This window comes from Hoplias malabaricus, chromosome 11, assembly GCF_029633855.1.
Source record: "Hoplias malabaricus isolate fHopMal1 chromosome 11, fHopMal1.hap1, whole genome shotgun sequence".
Lineage (NCBI taxonomy): Eukaryota > Metazoa > Chordata > Actinopteri > Characiformes > Erythrinidae > Hoplias > Hoplias malabaricus.
The window spans coordinates 28306196-28327825 of NC_089810.1; the positions used below are offsets into that span (position 1 = coordinate 28306196).

A 21630-nucleotide genomic window follows, 5' to 3' on the forward strand; every position below is an offset into this window, starting at 1 on the left:
GTAGTTACTAAGTAATAATGCTTTGTTGGAATTTGTAAGGAATTTAGACTTATATAACTTAGATAGCCAATTGTGCTTGTTAAAATTAAAACACATAACAACAATTACAAGTTTTGCATTGATGTCAGTGTTGATACATAGTCATAATCCTGGGGATTTCATAAAACCAAAAGATTTGGAAGAGATGATTCAGACACATATATTTGCATCAGATGTCATCATATGCATGAATTTCATTTTTCACATTTTAGGTGTAGTCACTTGGATCCAGGTTGATTGCCATAATTGCTAGTGAATGTTTTGCTTTACCTGATGTAACACCAGTGTTGATTTTTCTCAGTGATTACCATTTACCGATCTGCTCAGAGAAGTTGTTTCATTATAGTCAATTAGTGCTTCACAGGAGTTATCTGATTTTGCCACTGTGCCTGAATGTGTGTGAAATAGTGATATCAAAGTGAGGGAATTAGTTTTATGTTGTTCAGAAATAGTATGTTACAATATTTTAAAATATTCAAGCCCTGTTTTGGACAGCAGACCCAGGGACTGATTTAAATGTTATTATACGAACATACCATGGACAATCTGACTAAGCTGCGGTTTATTTTTATTAACAGAGCAACAAAAACATACTTTCTCAACATTACTGTAATGTCTTTTTTATTCAACATAACATTAAGTTCATCACTAGTGGGCACACACAAAACTGAGCAAAATACAATACTTGTCTCTCATAAACTGTACAGTAAAGTCAGCTTTCTATCCCCAATTTAAATGGTGTGGCAGATAAATGCCACCCGTGGGAATGGGGCATTGACAAAATCAAAGCTGACTACAGTGTCATGCAGTCATGAGGAACAACATATACAAGAAACACAGCTAAATTTGAACAAGAATCTTCTGAATAGGACGCTGCCTTCAGTCTCTTCCTGATTTCAGACGGCAGTTCACAAACCCTATTTGCTGCTGTTTTTCAGTCAGATTCTTGCATTTTCTCCCTCATGAACAACAACTTATGATACATACTCTTTGTGGTTTATTAGCTGAAATGGTTTTGTGCAACTGTAAATGATGCAAGCTACAGGCATGTGTGATACAACAGCATAGTTCATTCATTTTGTAGCTGTCACAGTACTGTTCTGATTTGTTTGTGTTTTTTTAGTCTAACGGACCCACTCAGCACCTAGTGGAATCTCACATCAGGAAGAAGTTGGATTCTCTGTTGAGAGAATCTCAGATTGGAGATAAAGAAGATATGGACAGCTTTTCTATCAGAGCTCTGCTCCGAGCCACGCATGAGGGTCTGCATAAAAACCTGCGCAAGGTATTAAGAACAAAGTTTTTTGACTATAGAAGAGAGGAAGGAAAATCTTAACTGGTAATGGAACTTAATATAACAATATTAATATAATATAATATTAAAAATATAACAATTTTTGCCCATGTATATTTGAACTCTTTCTATTGGTTTATTTAATTATGAAACCTTAGCACAATGTAAAAGGATGCAAAAAGGAAACAAAAAGGGAGATACAAGGTTTTAATGTGATGTGCATATACAATGTGCACATAATGTTTACAAACAGGCAAAACGTGCAGTGCCTTTGGAAGATTGCCTGGAACACACTCTGGGCTCCTGGACAGCAACACACACACACACACACACACACACACACACACACACACACACACACACATAAACAGCAGTGCCAAAACCCTGCAGCAGCATCACTTTTACATGTTTCTCGCATGCCTGCTCTCTCTCCCTCCTATTATTAGAGCTGGTGCTCCCAAATCATGCATTTTAATGAGGCATCTGGAACGAGCTGAGGGTATTCCTGTTCCTGCGGTGTGTGTAAATGTGTGTGTGCATTCATGTGTTGTCTGTAATATATAATGTGAGCCCCCAGGCATCTGGTATATATTATGTATCCTGATAAGCATCAAACTTTAGGAATATTTTAAATAGAGATGGAACGATCCACGTTTCTGAGGTCGATTCTGTTCCCTGATCAAATTTCAGCATGATCGGCCGATAACCGATACCGATCAAGGGCGCAGCTATATGCCGTGGCAGGGCAACATGCAATTTTTAAGCACACAGGATATGAAACTTGGTCTAAAATGATTTATTACCATTTTAACAAACTCCTGTGAAGCAGCATAATATAGAAAATTAGCAATAAATACGCAAATTAAATTCAAACAAATTCGGCCAATACTTCAGTGATTTAATTAATTATTTAATTTTAGACCATTAATTATTTAAAAAACAAAAAAGTAATTAAATGCAGTCAAAACTGCAGTCATTTGACTCTGGGTTATTTTAAATGAAAAACTGCAACCATTAGTTTTGTTTTATATTTCTTTTTACAATTGTTTTACGACGAACTTGAATTGTTTTAAAACAGTGCACCAAAAATGCAGTTAAAATACTGCAATCATTAAATTTAGACCATTAATTATTTTAATACGAAAAAACAGTATATTACATAAATGCTGTCAGAATTGCAGGCATTGAATTCAGAACCTGGGTTGTTATAAAAACGGAAAACTGCAACCATTAAATATAGATATTGAAATCTTGTTAAACAATAAACAACAACAAATGTCTGCATAGCATCATTGAAATTGTGCAGTTAGGTCTTGGATGAATTATAGGTTAAATAATACAGCAGATATAAAATATGGAACATTTGAATTTAAACAACCGGGTCTGTTTTAATGGGGAAAAGGCCCATCTGCCAAACTACTGGTTCTTATTGTTGCTTAATGTTGCTTTAAAGGCATATTTCTTTTCACAAATATTTCAGCTTTCTGGGATGACAGTCTGTTCCTCTTTTCGGGAAAACGAGGCTTATTGCTTTTCCAATATGCTAGTGCTCATGCGCTCCATGGGATGGTGGGCTTCAAAAGATAGCTGCGCACTTGGGATGCGATCGGACTGTTGCTCTCCTGGACCTCCATGCTTTCCTCCAGTATTTCACTGTACATGGTAGACAAGGAATCTATTTGTGATTTTTCTGTTGGCTTGTCTGTGTTCATCTGACTTGGCATTTCTTCACTGGATCACAGCTCCCGTTTTGTTTGCGTGCTCAACAAATCCATGAGCTGCTCCCTTGCTTGCGTTTTGAATTCACCAGAGAAATAGCAGTCCTTGTATCTGGCATTTTAAAAAGAACACACGGTCAACATTAAATCTGGCTAATAAAATAAATTATATTAACCCTTTTATATGTTCTACTCAGACATAAAAGGGCAGAATTTAGTTTAAAATTTTCACCTTGGATCAAGGAGTGTAGCCACACTGTACAGGGTCTCTGTCTCTGGTGCTGAACCGCTGCTCGGTTGCTTCCAGAAGGGTAGCTTTTGATGTTTTGATGTCATGATCCTTTTCAGAAAATTTCTGGAGAAAACGTTTTAAGGCTCTGCTGGAGGGTATTACATCAGCAGCAGTAGTGGTTGAGGTGCTGATTTCTTTAGTTAGCTCCTTGAATGGTGAGAGCAATGACAACATGTTTTTAACCAGCCCCCACTGATTGGCAGTGAAGGCATCCCACAGATCATATTCGACTCCGTAAGCACCCAACACACGTTTTTGTTCCAGTAGACTCTGTAACATGTAAAAGGTGCTGTTCCATCTTGTTGGAACATCCTGTTGAAGCCTCTTTACAGATTGGCTCAGCTGAGTTTGGATATTCTGAAGGCGTGAATAAGCCAGAGGTCAGTGTTTGAAGTGGCCAACAATCCGTCTTCCAGTTGCCACAATATCATTGATGCTTCGTTGTGACAAAACCCCTTCATTCACTACTAGGTGTATTGAATGCGCCATACACGGCAAACTTGGTAATTCAGCATCTTGCAGTGCTTTTGTGGTGTTTCGTGCATTGTCTCTCAAGATTACATGTATTTTACTCTTTGGAATTGACCACAACTTAAACATGCTGTCAAACTCTGCCATCAGAGCACTAGCCGTGTGAGAGCCTGTAAACTCTCGTGCATGCAGAACGGCACAATGTAGCTCAAAGTCTGGATCAATTCAATCAATGTAAAAAGATCAGTCTTGGTGAACTATGTAGTCATTTTGAAGAATTTTACCTTAAAGACATTTAAAACATTTAAATTAGATTAATGGAGAGTGAATGAAGTATATATAAAACATTCAGTTCATGGTTGACAGCTCTGGTGGTCATTCATTTTCTGAGATAATGACTTTTGGAATTTTGATTTATATATATATATATATATATATATATATCAATCAATTACAAACAGAGTGATCTATTTCAAGCTTCAATTTCATTTAAAAGCTGACGATTAAGGCCAATGAAAATTCCAAAAATGTTTGTGTGTGTGTGTGTGTACATGTGCGTGTGCGTTGGGTATGGGCAGGATTATGTTGATTCCTCCTTTCTGCTCTGTTGTTTCCTTTCGTGGCATTCCTGCTGTGAACAGTCTGCTCATCTGAATTTATTCCTGATTCCAGGGCGGAGTCTCTGCAGCCTGTGGCTTTTTCTGCCACAAGTGCTCCCTCACTCCCATCATCATTTTATTTATGCAGGGTTTGGCAAAATAAATGGAATTTCCCTTTTACTGAATATTAATGGTAAGTAAATAAACATTTAGGAGTGGCACTATGGTGCAACATGTAGTGTCCCTATCACACAGTTCAAGGGTATTGGGGGGGTGTGTTTCAACAGGTAAACATTTAAAAATATGAATGAATGAATGAATGAATGGAAATAAAATTTCCATATAGGTGTGAAATGTTTTAGAGAATCTAAACATTTAGACTGTCTCATGCACAAAGACACACATGCATATTCTTCCAGTGTTGATTCACTTACAATCCATAAAGCATTTTAATGACCCTGTATAATCACCAATTAAATACTGTGCTGATTGTTCCCCAGTAATAAATATATGTTGCCGTGGTGTATTTGCTAATGTTTCACCCTGAGTACTCAGATGATTACAATGAGTTTTCTAATTTCTACATCCTGTGGATAAGCTTATTGTACCTCAGTCTGAAAAGCTTTTTGACTTAACAGCATTTACACTGAACATAACTCTCTTTATGTCTCCTGTAGAAACAAACAGTGTAAATAGGTCAGTGCTACTTATGCTCTTGCGATTCTAGGCTGTGGTTTAAAAGCCCAGATTGATCCTCCCTTTTACCTTTGAGATTTCACACCAGGCCACTGAGTCATATTTTAAAGGAACAGCACCTAAATAGGCCATTAATGTAGACACCAGGGGCAATTTGTTCCTTAGGGTGATTGGGTGACGCACCACCAAAAGGGAGAGGGAGGAAATTTTTTTTCTTTCTTTCTACTAAGTAAAAACCCATGGCTCTGTATTAACCAAGCTCTGCCAGACGATTTGTCCCGCCTCTAAGTATCACAGTCCAATCAGTGTTAGGTTTTGTTCCTTACAGTTAGGCGTCTTTGTTGGGCAATTTCAAGATGGTGGAAAATTGCCCAGATTTCTCTCATAAACTCGCATGTTAAGGCTCTTTTTTTTCGAACAGCAGAGCTTTCAGTACATTCTCAGTGGATTCCGTGAGGGCTCGCCCCAACGTACTTTCGTCATATACAAGGGGAGGTGTGTTCCAAATGGCTCCCTACTCTATTCCCTATATTGCTCACTATGCAGTGAAGTATATAGTGATAATCAATGAGAGCCGTGTAGAGGGAGCAGCTCTAGCGATCTGGCCAGTATGACTTCAGTAAACTCCACAATACAAAAATGTATAGAATTTTATTTATTTTATTTTATTGTTTGTGACCACAGTTGATTGTTGATTCACTGTAGAGGAAAAGTAACTTTATTAATGAAGACCGTTATAATGAACTCCTGGATAAAGCTCTCCATAAATACTGTACAGTATGTACATAAAGAGAATCTAGTGGTTGATGAATCTGGTGGTTACTGGTGGTATTTCTAAATGAGGTGTCCACAGAAATAAAATTCTTCAACATTAGATGACACTGTCAATTTGGATTTCTGATTAATTTATACAGGGCTTTATGCCAATTGTCTTGATGGCTAGATAATTTATCCCGTGAACAAGCAGTTATGTAAAAATTGTGCTACCTGAGAGATTTGGCAGGAAGCGCCACTGGTTAGACACAGTAGGTTTTCAAATTTTAAATTGTATATCAACTGAAAACACGTATTTAAAACTCCTTTAAGAGATATTAAACCATAGGTTTGTTTTATGCTTTGCACAGTGGATATACTGGGGTTGCTGGGGAAGGTGGGTACTTATCGCTACCATTGTTTGCACGTGTGGTGTACACAATTTCTAGTTTGGTAATATTTTTTTATTATAGCTTATGTAGAATCTACTCCAAACAAAAGAAAATGAAGTTATACCTGCACTGTACTAGGTAATGAGCAGGCATTAAAATCTTGTCCCCACACCCTAATAAGTTATGGCCTCAATATATGACTTTTCCCTATGGGCCATGGCCTAAAAAGTGTTAAAATGTTAGCAACACATATCATTTATTTATTCCCAAATTACTGTTACAAGAAGATGGTGGTTTTGTAATGTCAACCTAATTCCACAAATTTCACTTCATAATGGCAGTATGGTGTGTGTTTGTGTTCTCAGAATTCCAAAGAGGGAGGCTTGAAGAAGTCTCAGAGTCGGTCCATCATCAGCAACCTCAAGCAGAAGGTGAGACAATTAAAAATTACATTAACATCATATTTTTTTCTCTAGGTCATCATCCATACAGCTACAAGAGCCATACATAAACCTATAAAATATTTGCACATCCTTTGCCTTCCAGTCTCCCTTTCCTTATGGATTCTTTGTCCCATGTCTTTGTCCCATTCTTTATTTTGTCTTCTGAGTTTCTGTCTCTCTTTCCCTTTTTTCCCCTTTGTCTCTGTGTCTTGGGGCTTGGAGTGTATGTGTGGGGGAAGTGGTGGGTGGCGAGGTTAGCCCACCCCCTGTGCTCTGAGGGCTGAAAGAGCTGCTGAGGGACTGGGAGAGTAATCTATATTGATAAGTGTGGAGCGGCTGTTAATGAAGTGTCTGTCATGCTGATCAGAGCTGGTCTCTGCATACTCTCACTCTATTAACCACAAACCCGGTGCCATTCAATACATCATACATCTGCACTAATACATACCTCAGTCTTCATAGTAATGTTAATATTGAGAGATCTTTTACAAATATTGATTATACATATATGTGTTACAGAGGAATATAGTGCCAAGAGTCTTATGCAAAGAATCTCATTATGATAGTGTTTCCCCGAGCTGGAAACCAAACCTGACCTTCTGAATAGAAAGCGCTACAATACACCAGCACCCATTAAAACCCCACACCACCCTGACAAAACCTATATAGTTAAATGCACATTTATGGGTGTGTGTGTTTATCAAAATACAACATATAACCTAAAAATGAATGATCATTTTATTAGGAACACCAACATTGTTTCTACATTCATTGTCTAATTTATCAGCTCCACTGACCAGACAGGATCACTTTGTTGTTCTACAACAACAAACTAGTCCACCTGTTTCTCTGCATACTTTCTTATCCTATTTTCACCCGACAATTCAGGCCTCCAGAAGACTTACAGAGAACAAGTATGACTTTACTGATGGATCATTCACATTGACAGTGTGTTGGTGGTGTGTGAGTGTGTTTTTTGTTTTACTGGAACGAGTGGATCAGATACTACACAGTTTGTGTTGGTCGTCTTCTAGTGTTTCATCAGTGAAAACAGGACGCCGCCCACAGGACGCTGTTGGTTGCTGTGTCTGATACACTCGTACCAGTGCAACAACACTAACACACCACCACCGTGTCAGTTTCACTGCAGTGCTGAGAGTGATCCAGCACCATAATCATGCCTGCTTTGTGGGGGTCTTGAAAGAGCAGGGTGAAATGGGGGGAAAAAAGTATGCAAGGAACAGGTGGACTATAGTCTGTAATTGTAAAATTACAAAGTGCTCATCTATGGTCAGTGGAGCTGAAAAAATAGACAATGATTATTGATAAAGGTAGGTGTTCCTCCAGTGAGTGTATAACATTTAATATAGTTTTTATGATAACTTAGTATTTAAGATTTTACAAAGTTACTTAATAATGCTTATTTTAGGTAGTCAAATGGTTAAACCCTAAGGGAACATATGTAGTACACACTTAAATTTTAAGCTGTACAATGTGATTGATTTTCCTAAGTCTTCTTGACATGAAGTCTTTGTAATGTTTGCTTTATGTTGCTCATTTGTTGTGAGAATTATATCAGTAAAGGGAAATGTGTAAAGGGGTGTTGTGGACGTGTGTGAATTAGCAGCTGCAGGAGATTTACTGGTCTGAGATCTGTTTAATTAAATTCAAATGATAAATTGGTGGCCTTATGGTTAGACAAGTGGGCTGAGGACAGCAAGGTCACCAATTTCAATCCCTATGACCAGCAGGAAAATTGTGGGTAGGGGAGTGAAGGATGAGTGCTGTCTTCTCTCAAACATCCACAGCTGAGTTGCCCTTGAGCAAGGCACCTAATAGTCACAGTGTATTCTAATGTGGCTGACATAAAAATAAAAACAATAATGACAAAACATATCATTAAAATGCAGCTATGATGGTTTGAAATGCAGCTATGATGAAATTAAAGTAGCGTTACCATAAATAAAACTGGAGCTGGGCATAAAATCATTTCAGTTCAACTACATTAACAACCATTGGTATAGGTAAAAGTGTGTGTCTGATTTAATTTCCTTTCACTTTGTTGACTGGGTCTTGATGCATTTTGTGTGATTTATGCATGAAATGTGCATGAACCAACCAAAAACGAGACCATATCCGGGCATGAATTAACAGTGGCTGACTACGTGGGCCATGGATCTATTTGGGTGGGATCAGACCCACCTGAGGATCAGAATAGTCAGAATATTTCAAGAAATACAGTTAGAATATTTGAGAAAAAAGTCAGAATTTTTAGCGGAAAAAGTAAAAATATTCTCACTTCTCATTATCGAAAAATTCTCAATGAGAGGTTAACTATAGTGAGAATAGTATGATAGTATGGATCAAATACAGAGGAATGAGGTTTGCATTGACAACTAATTGGTTGTCTGCAGACTGCCATTGGCTTGATGACTGATAATCACTGTTATTAATTCTGTAGGTCTGTTATGGAATATAAACACACAGAATGACAGCCTCGAGCACCAGATGCAATCACATGGAGCCAAACACCAAGCCATTTAATTTTCGTCTCAGACCTCTTATTTGTCCTTTTTGGTCTCTTTTCATCAATTTTATGAGAAAACGATTGGAGTGATAAGGAAATCCTATGGTAAAGGTATGCACACTTCCTTTCAAGTACCTTACCTGTGGTCCCTGTGGGTTTTATTCTATTTAATATTTTTTAGGTTGCAGTCAGATTCCTGTATTGCTATCTGCTGCTCTGCTTTGTATTAAAGGGACAATGTTCAATATATTCTACCCTATTCTCCAGGCTGAGTGTGTAGCAGAAGGTCACAGCTAAGCATGATTAATTGTGCATTCATCAGAATTGCATTGTTGATCCCTGCAATCAGTTAATAGCAAAAAAGCTCTGGTTAATGATTTCTTGTCAGATAATGTGCATGCCTTTATCTGGCATTCAAGGACACAGACAGCTGTACTGAGCAAATTACAGAAGTGGTTTTAGTGAATGTTCCTAAATAAAAGACTGTGACTTTGTCTTCACTCTGTCTTTCAGAGTTTATAATGTCATTTACAGTTTGAATAACTGCAGGAGTAATTTTGAACTATTTTGTGTGTTAAAGTAAGGCTTGCTTCACCAAGCAAAGCTGTGTGTGTGTTTGTGTAAGTGAGAATGTGATATTTTCTTGCCATGCCCCTCTCCACTCATCACTGTCAGTGTGTGTGATTTGGATTTACTTGGAAGAAGTTAAACATGTAGCCTAGCAAGGGAAGGCCCTAATGCACACACACACACACACACACACACACACACACACACACACACACACACAAACTGACAGATACATATAGGTTATAAAATGTAAAGGTAAGATTTGGCCAAAAATTAATTTCAAATAGAGCTACAAGGTTATTTTTTAATCATATTAGCCAGCTCATTTTTTTATAACACCAAAATCAGTCAGCTGATTCCTCACTACATAATATAAAAATAGACATATCTACTGTGTTTACAAAAACAAACAAACAAAAAAAAACCATTATGTTTAAAAATGATTGAAAATGATAGGCACTGTTGTCAGTTTCTTAAAAGTGTTGTGTCCTCCATGTTCTGCAATTCCTGTAAGTGCTATGCCCAAAATGTATGTGCTGAAGTAGTTTTTAGCCTTTTTCCCCCATTGCTCTTAATGACTGCTGTTAATAAATTTGGAGAAGATTTATCTGGCACCTATTATCAAATCCCTAGCGAACTCTCTCCAATTACACTAATGGCCGTCTAGGGATTTGAAAGACATGACTAAAAACTTCAGGCAAATTTTGAATCAAATCTAAGTAAGATGGATTTGATATAAATACTTTAAAGTGAGCTTCACACTTATAATACAAACACACATTACTCATACAACTTTCATAGAATGGTGAACCACTCTATATTTATCTTTATTCTGTGCTGTTATTATGAGTAATATCACCTTTATTAGAAAAATAAAAGTCAATTAGACATTTTAGAATGTTTCTTTATACAAATCTGTTTCAAATTGCTATATGGGAGTTTAGAATGAAGCACTTCATTTGCTTCTGAAACTTTTTAAAATTAACCCAGAGATGTTGGCCAGAGTGAAACGTACCAGCATATGTATATAAAATCTGCATATAGACCTGGAGATTTAGCTGTCCATGTGCTATCTGTTCTTTCTAATACTGTGAAAAATTTTTTTACTATGTAAACATTGTAAGCATTATACTATGCACTGTAGATGATGAAATTCCCAAGTTCCTTAATATTTTAAGTTGAGAATCATGCTTCTTATATTGTTTGACTATATGTCTTTGAAGAATTTCACAGAATGGTGAACCCCTCCCCATCTTTATTCTGAAAGTATTTTTTAAATTCAATCATGTCACTGTCCTGTTGCAAATGAAACTAATACATTTTTAAGGTATTGGACAAATGTTGCAGAATCCCAACTTTGGAAAGTGTTATTGCTATCAAATTCAAAAAGTTTCAATTTTTTTTTTTATTTTTTTTTTTGAAAATGAATGATATTATATGCAGTTTGAGATTAACACAACTTGATCTGCACTGAATGTTGCTTGGATATGTTTGCTTGTTTGTGTATATATATATATATATATATATATATATATATATATATATATATATATATATATATATATATATGTATGTATGTATGTATGTATATATATATATATATATATGTATGTATTTATAAGTGTGTGTGTGTATGTGTGCTCTTCCACAGAGACATTCCAAATCGAAGCTGAAATGCCAAAGTGTTGACAATGATGAGGACGGGCCGCAAGAGGCGTCCGGAAAGGAGCCAGGAGGACAGTTCAACAGGTGCATTATGATTGGCTGACTAAGCACTGACACTTTCTGCAGCTGAATATAGTATATAAACAGATATGTTTTTTTTGACATTCTAAAATTATTATGTTTTAGCTCTTATGAAAAAGAGATTTTGATTCAGGTAATTCATTCTTGCCCCCTCCAGGGTGTATTTCCGCCTTGCACCCAATGATTCCAGGTAGGCTCTGGACCCACCGCAACCCTGAACTGGATAAGCGGTTACAGATAATGAATGAATGAATGAATGAATAATTCATTCTTTTCCCCAGTAGTGTTTACATCTGATCCCTGGTGCAGAATGGCGGTGTTGTGGTCTTAAGTAGGCAGCAGACATTATTTTTTATAGCAGGTTTTTGTTTGCTTTTAAGTCAAAATAATAAGATTTAAGGGAGGGATGAATGGAATGTGTGGGGGAGTATATGGGCAAAAAGAAAACATGGCACAAAAGAAAAATCATTCATTCATTGTCTGTAACCGCTTATCTAGTTCAGGGTAGCGGTGGGCCTGGAGCCTACCCGGAATAACTGGGCGCAAGGCAGGAACACACCCTGGAGGCTGATACACACACACCTATGGACACTTTTGAGTAGACATTCCACCTACCAATGTGTGTTTTTGGACCGTGGGAGGAAACTGGAGCACCCGGAGGAAACCCATGTGGAGAATACACAAAACTCCTCATAGACAGTCACAGTCCACAGTCCACAGTCATAGTGGAACTTCAACCCACAACCTCCAGGTCCCTGGAGCTGTGTGACTGCGACACAAACCTGATGCACCACCGTGCTGCCCCAGAGAAAAATAAATTTTGGTGATTTCAGCTACTTTAATACATTACCATTACAGGCCATTTGTAAAGGAAAGTGTGAGTCATTTGTTAAGCTGGAGCACAGCTGACAGGATTTCTGTTGTCTCTGTTAGCTGATGTCGAAAAGAGGACCGACATGATGCTTTTAAACCTTTAGTGCTGTTGGATTACAGAGCTGTTCTTTTCTTTCTTTTCTTTTTTTCTTTCTTTCTTTCATTTTCTGCTTTCCCATACTTGTACTTTCTTTACCACATTAATTTTCTTTCCTCTCAGGAAAGATTAAGTCCCTTTTTTTCTGATTCTCCTCTGCCATTTATACTTCTCTCTGTCTTGCACTTTTCTTTTGCTCTTTCTTCCTACACCCATCTTGAACATCTTCCTTACTTCCTCATCTGTTTGCAATACATTCTCTCTCTCTCTCTCTCCCCCCCAATCTCCCATAATTAATTCAGTCAGTATGGCCATGCTGGCTTTCCTACGTCATTCTGACATTGTGTGTGTGTGTGTGTGTGTGCCACCATGCTGGTTTATTGTCTTTGATGTTGGCCACTCCATCTGTTGTGTGTCCTATTGTACATGTGTATGCACAAGAAGTAATTACTCTGAAAAGTCTTATAAAAAATATATTCAATCGTTCCTGTGTGTGTGTGTGTGTGTGTGTGTAGGTGTGGGGGAAGGAGGAGGACAATGAAGCTGAGTAGAGATCTCTCTGATCTGGTGATCTTCTCCAACTCTGTGGTGTCTCAGGCATGTCTGGATGATGGTGAGGTTATACCATACACACACACACACACACACACACACACAATGTGCTCTTAATAGTTCATATAGTGGGTTTCTTCTTTTGGAGTCTGCTGCTCATGTGAGTAAAAATGCGCAAAATTGGATGAGACAGGTGCTGCATTTATTTTAATGTCTTTGTAATTTTTCCTACAAGTCTAATCTCTTGGGAAAACAGCTACAGTCTGATTTGATAAATTATTCATTGCTCTTGGGTTAGCATAGATTTACTCATAGTCAATTTCTTACAAAAATATTGGAGGTCACAGGAATCCGCAAAATACACACAGTGACAAGATGCACCCTACAGGGTTCCTCCCTTGCGCCCAATAATTCCAGGTATGAATTAATGAATAACCAAGAATGAAAGTCCTGTAGTAATAATAAGTAACACTTATATATCGCTTTTCTCATACCCAAGGATGCTTTACAAGGTGGAATAAAACACATTTCAGTGAGAAAGAGGAGAGAGGTAAGATATGAAGATATGGACGTATTTCTTAGTGTGTGATAAGATTCTGGGCCACAGAGTTTTGAATGTACTTAAGTGGATGAAGTGTATTAGAAGATAAACTGTAGAATAATAAATTACAGTAGTCTAACCGTGATGTAATCTATGAATGCATCAGTATCTCAGCATCTTTACAGGAAAACAGAGGATGGACACTAGCTATACCATGAAGATGGAACAATGCAGACTTACATAGAGGCCTAATATGTGGCACAAAGCTGAGATTTTGAGTTAAACACGACACTGAGATTTCGTAAAGAGGATGAGAGGCAGTCAGGGGTATCATAAATAACGAGAGAAAAATCTGAATAAGCAGAAAGAGCTATTTTGTTCCCAACAATCAGAAATTCTGTTTAAATTTGTGAGTGTGGTGGAAATGATTCTGTGGGATTAAAGCAAATGTAAATCTGAACGTCAGCATAACAGTGAAAATTCAGACAACGTGAGCACGTAATATTTCCAAGAGGAAGTATATAAGTGATAAATAAAAGAGGGCCCAGAACAGAACCCTGGGGTCTGCCCTGAGTTACCGGAGCAGTAACTGATATGTGTTTCCTAACAGTAACAAACTGAGATCTGTACTAGAAATTAGCCAGGAAACGCAACACCAGAATTACCAAAAGAAGAAAGTCATGGAATGGGTATATTATGACTGATCGTGTCGAAAGAGGCAGTCAGATCCAGCAAGAGTATTACAGGCGCACAAGCAATATCAGATACTTAAAAACACAGAAAAGAACAGCCTCATTAAATAACAGTAAAAACCTGACTGGATCGTTCTTCTTAAATAATTAAGTAATTGCGTAGCAACCACCATCTCAAGGATTTTAGAAACAAAGGGTAGGTTAGAGATCTAACCTAAAATTCTCAATAATAGTGCTGGCAACAGTGGTGTACATTCTTGCGATGAGGTGGAATGGGAAAAGCAGACTACAAAGATTCATGGACTGATTGAGCTATATTTCTATGCTGTATTGTCACAAAGATAGTTAAAGAAATGTCACATGAAATTTGACACCTAGGGATTGAATTGTTTTGAACACAGCTCAGCTAATCAGACTGTAGAATCAGTACTAGCTCATTTTTATTGTTTAAGCCTGTTATTCCTAACCAGGGTCTGGGAACTTGGCACTTTCTTTTCTCTTGATGTAAAGTGTCCATAGTACAAGGCTGTTTATAAAAGATTGTTTGATTTGAATTACACCACACTAGTGTCTCTTTCTTTCATATTTGCAATGATCACTATATCTCTGCAGGTTCAGTGGTGAATGTTCTCTCATTCAGTGAGACAAGAGCTCAGCAGCTGCTTCATCATCAAGCTGAGCGTTTTCTGATATTCAATCAGCGCCAGCTCTCACGCATCTACCCCTCAGCCTACCGCATTGACTCCAGCAACTTCAACCCACAGAATTACTGGAATGTGGGCTGCCAGCTGGGTGAGGACACACAGCTTTTGTAATGTTAGGGGCAGTTTACACTGCATGTGTTTTAAGGATGCACTTTGCTTACAATAGGACAGATACATTTGATTCACTGTGTTTGTACCAAGGTCTCATGAGCTTTAAACCTTTTACATATTCATAGGTTGTGGTCACATTACATTGCATTGGTGTCATATTGGGTACTAATTGTCTTGTTTCAGAGTGCAGTACTAATGTAAACAGATTTCATACACAGCTCCTCTCCCTGCACTGGAGACTGTCTCAAAACACTCAGAAGCCTGCAACTTCATTGCAGTAGAGGGTAAAAGATCCCACAGTGTTGTATAATGAAAAAACAAACAGGTAAACTGTTTGAATGTAAGACTCCAATGCATTTCTCTACTTTTGTGACTGAATCTGTGTGAGTTCTTTTACAGGTCATATACAAGCTTCAGTAAGCATGTTATTTCACCCATGTTTTTTTATTTAGAGTACAGACCCAAGCCACATTGTTTGTCTCATTCTTTGCACTCTTTTTATAGGGCGAATAATTGACCACAGGTGTCATTGTGCTCACAGTTTTGCAGGATAATGTTTTATGGGGACTGTCTGCCTAAATTATTTCACTGACTTGGCTTAAGATTTATTAAAATAGTTCTCCTTGTGTGAAAATGTGAGTGATCAGTGAGAGATGTCACTTGCCAGCAACTTTCTCTTTAAAGTATATGTTTTAAAATAATGGTTTCTGCACTTACATAGTGCTTTGTATTTCTAAATAATATTTAGTTTGCTATAAGTTTAATGTTTACCTGTCAAATTATTAGTTTTAGTATTATTTGTTTTATTATCTGTGGAGTGCACTATGGGAGAAGTATTTTGGTATTGGATATTTTAGCTTTTCCCAATGGCCTGACAGAAGAACAGAGCTCTGTTTACAAATGTGACATGTATAAATGGGTCAGGAATCCACACTTAAATTTCTTTAATTTTACATGAGGACTAAAAGTGTTGAAAGAAATAATCAAAAAATGTAAACCTCAAAGTTTTCAAGTAATGAGCATATACCCAATATGCGGCTACTATACACAGTGATGTCAGTTGCCACCCATGGAGTGTGAGGTTCCATTTTTATTAATAGTAACAGGATGGTTCTGCATTTATTGACATATTTATTGAACAAAAAATATTAATTTATAAAGGTAGACAAATTATGGCTCTTTGTACCCATGGTTCTGGTCAGCTGTGGTCAGACAAATGTCAGATAAATCACAATCTCTTTTCTCTCTTTCGTTTGAATTCAGTCTAGGCAGGTCTCAGGTTTCTGGCCTTAAGCATGAATCCACAGTCCACCAGTTCCCACTGATGTTCTAAAAGGCTTTTAAGCCCCTATTGGCCTGAGTCAGGTTGCTGTGAGGGGCCTTTTTTGCACAGATGCATTACTTGATTAGCCACACTTTACTCTGTGACCCAGAAATGACCTTCTGTCCAATGTGTGTGTAATTAGGATGTTACCACTTTTAATGCCATATGTACATACACACATACCATCTGGTTTTGAATGTATGAAAGCTAATGCCCTATACTGTTCAGACAAAAACCTGATTGAAACATGTGTCCAGACAGATGGACGAATGCATTTCAAGGCTAATTCTAAATTCTCTCTCTCTCTCTCTCTCTCCCAATCAAAGCACAGTAGAGGGTAGGCAGTGTGAGAAATGGGACAAGGAGGAGAGGAAATATGAATAAAGAAATAGATAGAAGTTAAAAAGACTGACAGAAAGAGAGTGATTTAAGAAGGTATGGTGAATGAATCACAAAGAAAAGTGGAATGGGGAATTGATCAAAGAGAGAGCAAGAGAGAATGTGAGTAGGTGGGTATGTCTGTTCTGTTTTGATGGAGTAATAAATCACTGTAAATTGGACTTGTAAGTGGAACAGCAGCTAAGATCTCAATCTCCTCTTCTGGCTTTGTTTTCCTCTTTATTCTTTTCTCATATTGTTTATTCATTTATGTATTTACCCTTGTTACTATTGGAATTGAAAACTTCTACTATGCAGCCCTTGCAAGTCATTTAACGTCATGCAGTTTTAGGAAATGTGTGAATGAATGAATGATCAAACACATGAGTGCATATAAAAGACTGAATGACCTTGTTTTCCTCTCAGTGGCTCTGAACTATCAGACGGAGGGTCGTATGATGCAGTTGAACAGAGCTAAGTTCATGGTGAATGGACGGATTGGTTACGTATTGAAACCACCACCAATGTGTAAAGGTATGGACACGTACGTTTAAATAAATATTTAAATATGATTTTCAATATAGAGTTGTTGTTTTTTTTTAGTAGATTTTATTGTAAGTACATGCCCAATACCTCTACTATAAAATGTACCTAAGCATTCAGTTGTACCAGTGGTGGACAGTAATGAAGTAAATTTAATTCGTTACTGTAATTAAGTGTTTTTCTTTTGTATATCTGTACTTTACTAAATCATTTTAATTTTGGGCAACTTTTTGCTTTTACTCCACTACATTATGAAAATCTGCCGTTACATTTTTGTTTGTGTGAATAAAACCATGTCTGAACAAATCTCCCGGATCGAACGAACACAGTGTCTGTGCTAAAACAAGTGGAAATATGTCTCCACCTAAAACCACTACTACCAAAGGCAGACCTTTTTATCAACAGTTGTGTGAATTTGGCACATAACGTTCAGTTCTAAGAACCATTATGAATTAACAAAATGATATGTATCATTTAGTATTTGGCTGTGTTTGAGTCATCAGTAACTACTCTTCATTCATGTACAGTGTTGTATATATGTTAGATGTAACAAATCACTCGCCCAGAGTGAGAGTCAGGAGATTTACTAAACACAATATGTAAACCGAGGTCAAAACCAGAAGAAATATTCCAAAACCCAATAATCAGTGGGATCAACACTATGAAATATTTTTACTTTAAAATTTCAGCTTCAAATCATTGTGATGCTTCAATGACCTTTAATATGGAGAATAGAGCCATTGCTACTCTCGGCTCAGCACTGCAGAAACTGCACTTTGAAACTTTGGGAGTAGGGTAGAAAAACCACCCCTTCCCTCCCCTTCCCTACCACTTTCAGTACATTGCTGTCATAGACACGACAAGTTACATTTCTGGAGATGTGTGCATCAGGCCGCACTGCCTACAGCATACGTTCAACACAGAAGCATTAATTGGGCTTAATACTCAGGAGAGCGTGACCTCTGTTGGTTTGGAGGGGCAGCCCAAAGACTGCGGAAACTAGTGACATTAGAGTCTTTTCACCTACAATATGTTAAGCATGAGTCTTGTTACAAAAATGATAATAGAACATTAGAGCCATAATACGTCATTTTTTTCTTTCGATGCTTAAGTACATTTGAAGGTAAATACTTTTGTACATTTACTTAAGTAGTGATCTACAATGAAGACTTCTACTTTTACTGGAGTAATATTTTACCTTGAGTATCTGTACTTTTACATGGTACATGGTTTGTGTACTTTGTCCACCACTGAGCTGTAGTACAAAATCCATAGAAGGCTCATAGAGAACGCACCATTGAACCTCCATGTTCAATGCCAAGCTTGAGCTGGGGAGATATAAAACTTGCCATCAGTTGGACAAGAAATGGTAGGAAATGTGTTTTCTCAAATATTCACAATAATTTTCCAGCATCTGAAGAGAGGCACATATTACAGGTACATTATATTGCAGGTAGTGTCACAGTCACACAGCTCCAGGGGCCTGGAGGTTGTGGGTTCGATTCCCGCTCCGGCTTTATTTATTATGGCTTTACTCCGGGTGCTCCGGTTTCCTCCCACAGTTCAAAAACACACGTTGGTAGGTGGATTGGAAACTCTAAAGTGTGTGTGTGTGTGTGTTGCCCCCTCCAGGCGCCCAATGATTCCAGGTAGGCACTGGACACACTTAGACCCTGAATTGGATAAGCTGTTACAGATAACTAATGAATGAATGAATGAATTAATTAATCTATGATATCACAAGAAAACATGTATGAGCAAGTGTCTACAGGCTTTTTGATAGTTGATATCACTCACACTTTTACCCCAACCACAACTTGTCAGTAGTGTTTACATAAAATTTGTCCTCATTAAGGTGGTCTTTTACAGTTTTTAATATTTGTGTTCTTCTCTTGTGCATTGCTCTCCTGCAGGTTCTTTTAACCCATACAGTGATGACCCTCTCCCTGCCAATCCTAAGAAGCAGCTTGTTTTGAAAATCATCAGCGGACAGCAGCTACCTAAACCTCCTGACTCCATGTTGGGAGATCGTGGCGAGGTCAGCTTACAAAGTGCCATAACCAAACCCTAACCATAATCTTAAATATTCACCTAAAAATTTAATGATTTATTCCAGTAACAATTTTGGTCACCAAAATGTGATGAATATCTAGGTCTAATAACATACTGGAGAATATGCAAAACTAACATGCCAAGCCAGGCAGAAAACATTCCTGAACGTGCTGCTTAGTTTAAATGCATACAATGAAAATTAAGAGATATTTGAAGAAATGTGGTCTGTATGTCTTCCAGATCATTGACCCATTTGTTGAAGTGGAAATCATTGGTCTCCCAGTGGACTGCTGCAAAGAACAGACTCGGGTTGTTGATGATAATGGTACAGTTCTTAGTGTATTCATGTCCATGATTATGCTTGGTGACATTGTTGAAACCCAGTACATTTTGGTAAAATGTGTCTCTATTAGGCATACAAATAATTTTTAAAACATTTTTTTGTGTAACATAATTATATATAATTAAAAAATATATATAATTATAATTAAAATATTCTACCTTTTGTCATTTTATGACAAACTATAACTGTTGCATAGTATTTAAAATCACAGTGGTCTTTTAATTCAGCAAAATAAACTAAAATTTAAGTAGATTGAAAATGACAAGGGAGAAGACTTTTTTGGTCTTTGCATTTGTTATAAGATCCATCAAGGAAAAAGCTAATAAAGATAATATTGTATCCAAAAGTACATGTGAGTTTTGTATTAGAATATTTAAATATAGTGATGTCAATGTTAGCGATTATGAACACAGTGTAATACTAAATTGTTTTTGTTGAGTGTTAGTTTTTTTTTAATTTGCTGTATGGTTTCTAATGCAGGTTTTAACCCAGTGTGGGAGGAAACTCTGTCCTTCACCATACATATGCCTGAGATGGCTCTAATTCGATTCCTGGTTTGGGATCATGACCCTATTGGCAGAGATTTTGTGGGTCAAAGAACTGTCGCCTTCAGTAGCCTTATGCCAGGTAAGAGTAGCCCATGTTGTTTGTAGACACCCTTTATAATCAGGAAATTCAGTTTCTTTATGAGCACTATTTGTGGACACATCTGCACAGTTTGTAAAGTCTCTTTAGCGTGAAGGGAACTAATGCTCTGTAGCTACTGCATCTAGGCCTAAAGTCCAGTGCCAGGTCTTGGACTGAGAGGTATATAACCTCCCAGCATTGGGCTATGGAGCAGAGGAACTCCATTCTCTGAAGTGATGGTGCTCTGTCTAATACATTTTCGATGAGTTGGAATGGTGTTTATGATCCAGAAGGAATCATCTAACATTAGTACTGCAGTATTGCTCTCTCTAGTACCTTGTATCTTTCAATATTTCCCAACCTTAATGTTTACATACATAGTCTGCTTTATTAAAGGATGAAAACTGAAGGAAGAAAGGCAAGGTAAAGCTGTGGGTGAAGAGAGAGAGAGACAGAGAGGGAGAGAGAGTGAGTGAGTAAGAGATAGGGAGAGAGAATTCCTCTTCATGAAACCCAGTGGATTAGAGACAATGAGAGAAATTGTGTAGGAGACTGTGAGACTGAGGCCTTGTGATAAATGTGTGCAGTGTGTGAGCATTTTAGGAACATGTACATTAAGTCAGAGAATATTTACTACATGTAAATCACTGCTCTTTCTACAGGGAATTTATGTTGCTTTAATTGTTTTTACAATCACAGTACTATACATAATGCACAAGAGAAGAAATATATTATTCACAAAAAAATAGCGCAGAATTATTAAACTTAGTTACAGAAATGCTGGTTTAATACATACAGAAGAGTGGTTCTGTCAGGGGAATGCGAAGGGCGGACTGACGGAGGCGGACGCACATGCTAAAACACGAACGTTTATTTTAGAACAAAATAACAGTACAAACACAAGTGAACTTCAGGGTAAACACGAACCGAGGAACAGATGATGAACAACATGATTAGAGATGAGAATGAGTAGGAATGGGAACAACACGAAACAACACGACTTGAACATAGAAAACAATACTAAACAACCCAATACAAAGCAAATGACCGATCACAGGAAGTGACACAACGGAACTTAAATACATGAACAAACAAGACACACCTGACACAGATTACGAGGGTAAAGGACAAGGAGGCGGAACAAAGGCGGGACAAAAGCGGAGACATGGACATTAACAGACAGACAGAACCATGTGCTGAGTTAAGCACCTGGCGGGGAAAACAAACAAGATTGGGCCAGGATGTGACAGGTT

At 37.5% G+C, this 21630-nt stretch overlaps 1 protein-coding gene across 1 annotated transcript in view; it reads left to right on the top strand.

Annotated features, from left to right (window-relative positions):
* The window catches only part of plch1 (phospholipase C, eta 1), a 140177-nt gene that overhangs the window by 103134 nt on the left and 15413 nt on the right, over positions 1-21630 (top strand). Inside the window, exons 12-20 of the mRNA XM_066685305.1 lie at positions 1163-1324; positions 6620-6685; positions 11446-11543; positions 13026-13123; positions 14908-15087; positions 17239-17346; positions 19269-19393; positions 19648-19732; positions 20231-20377. Of these exons, the coding sequence (XP_066541402.1) occupies positions 1163-1324; positions 6620-6685; positions 11446-11543; positions 13026-13123; positions 14908-15087; positions 17239-17346; positions 19269-19393; positions 19648-19732; positions 20231-20377 (1069 nt within the window). The remainder of the gene's footprint in view (positions 1-1162; positions 1325-6619; positions 6686-11445; positions 11544-13025; positions 13124-14907; positions 15088-17238; positions 17347-19268; positions 19394-19647; positions 19733-20230; positions 20378-21630) is intronic.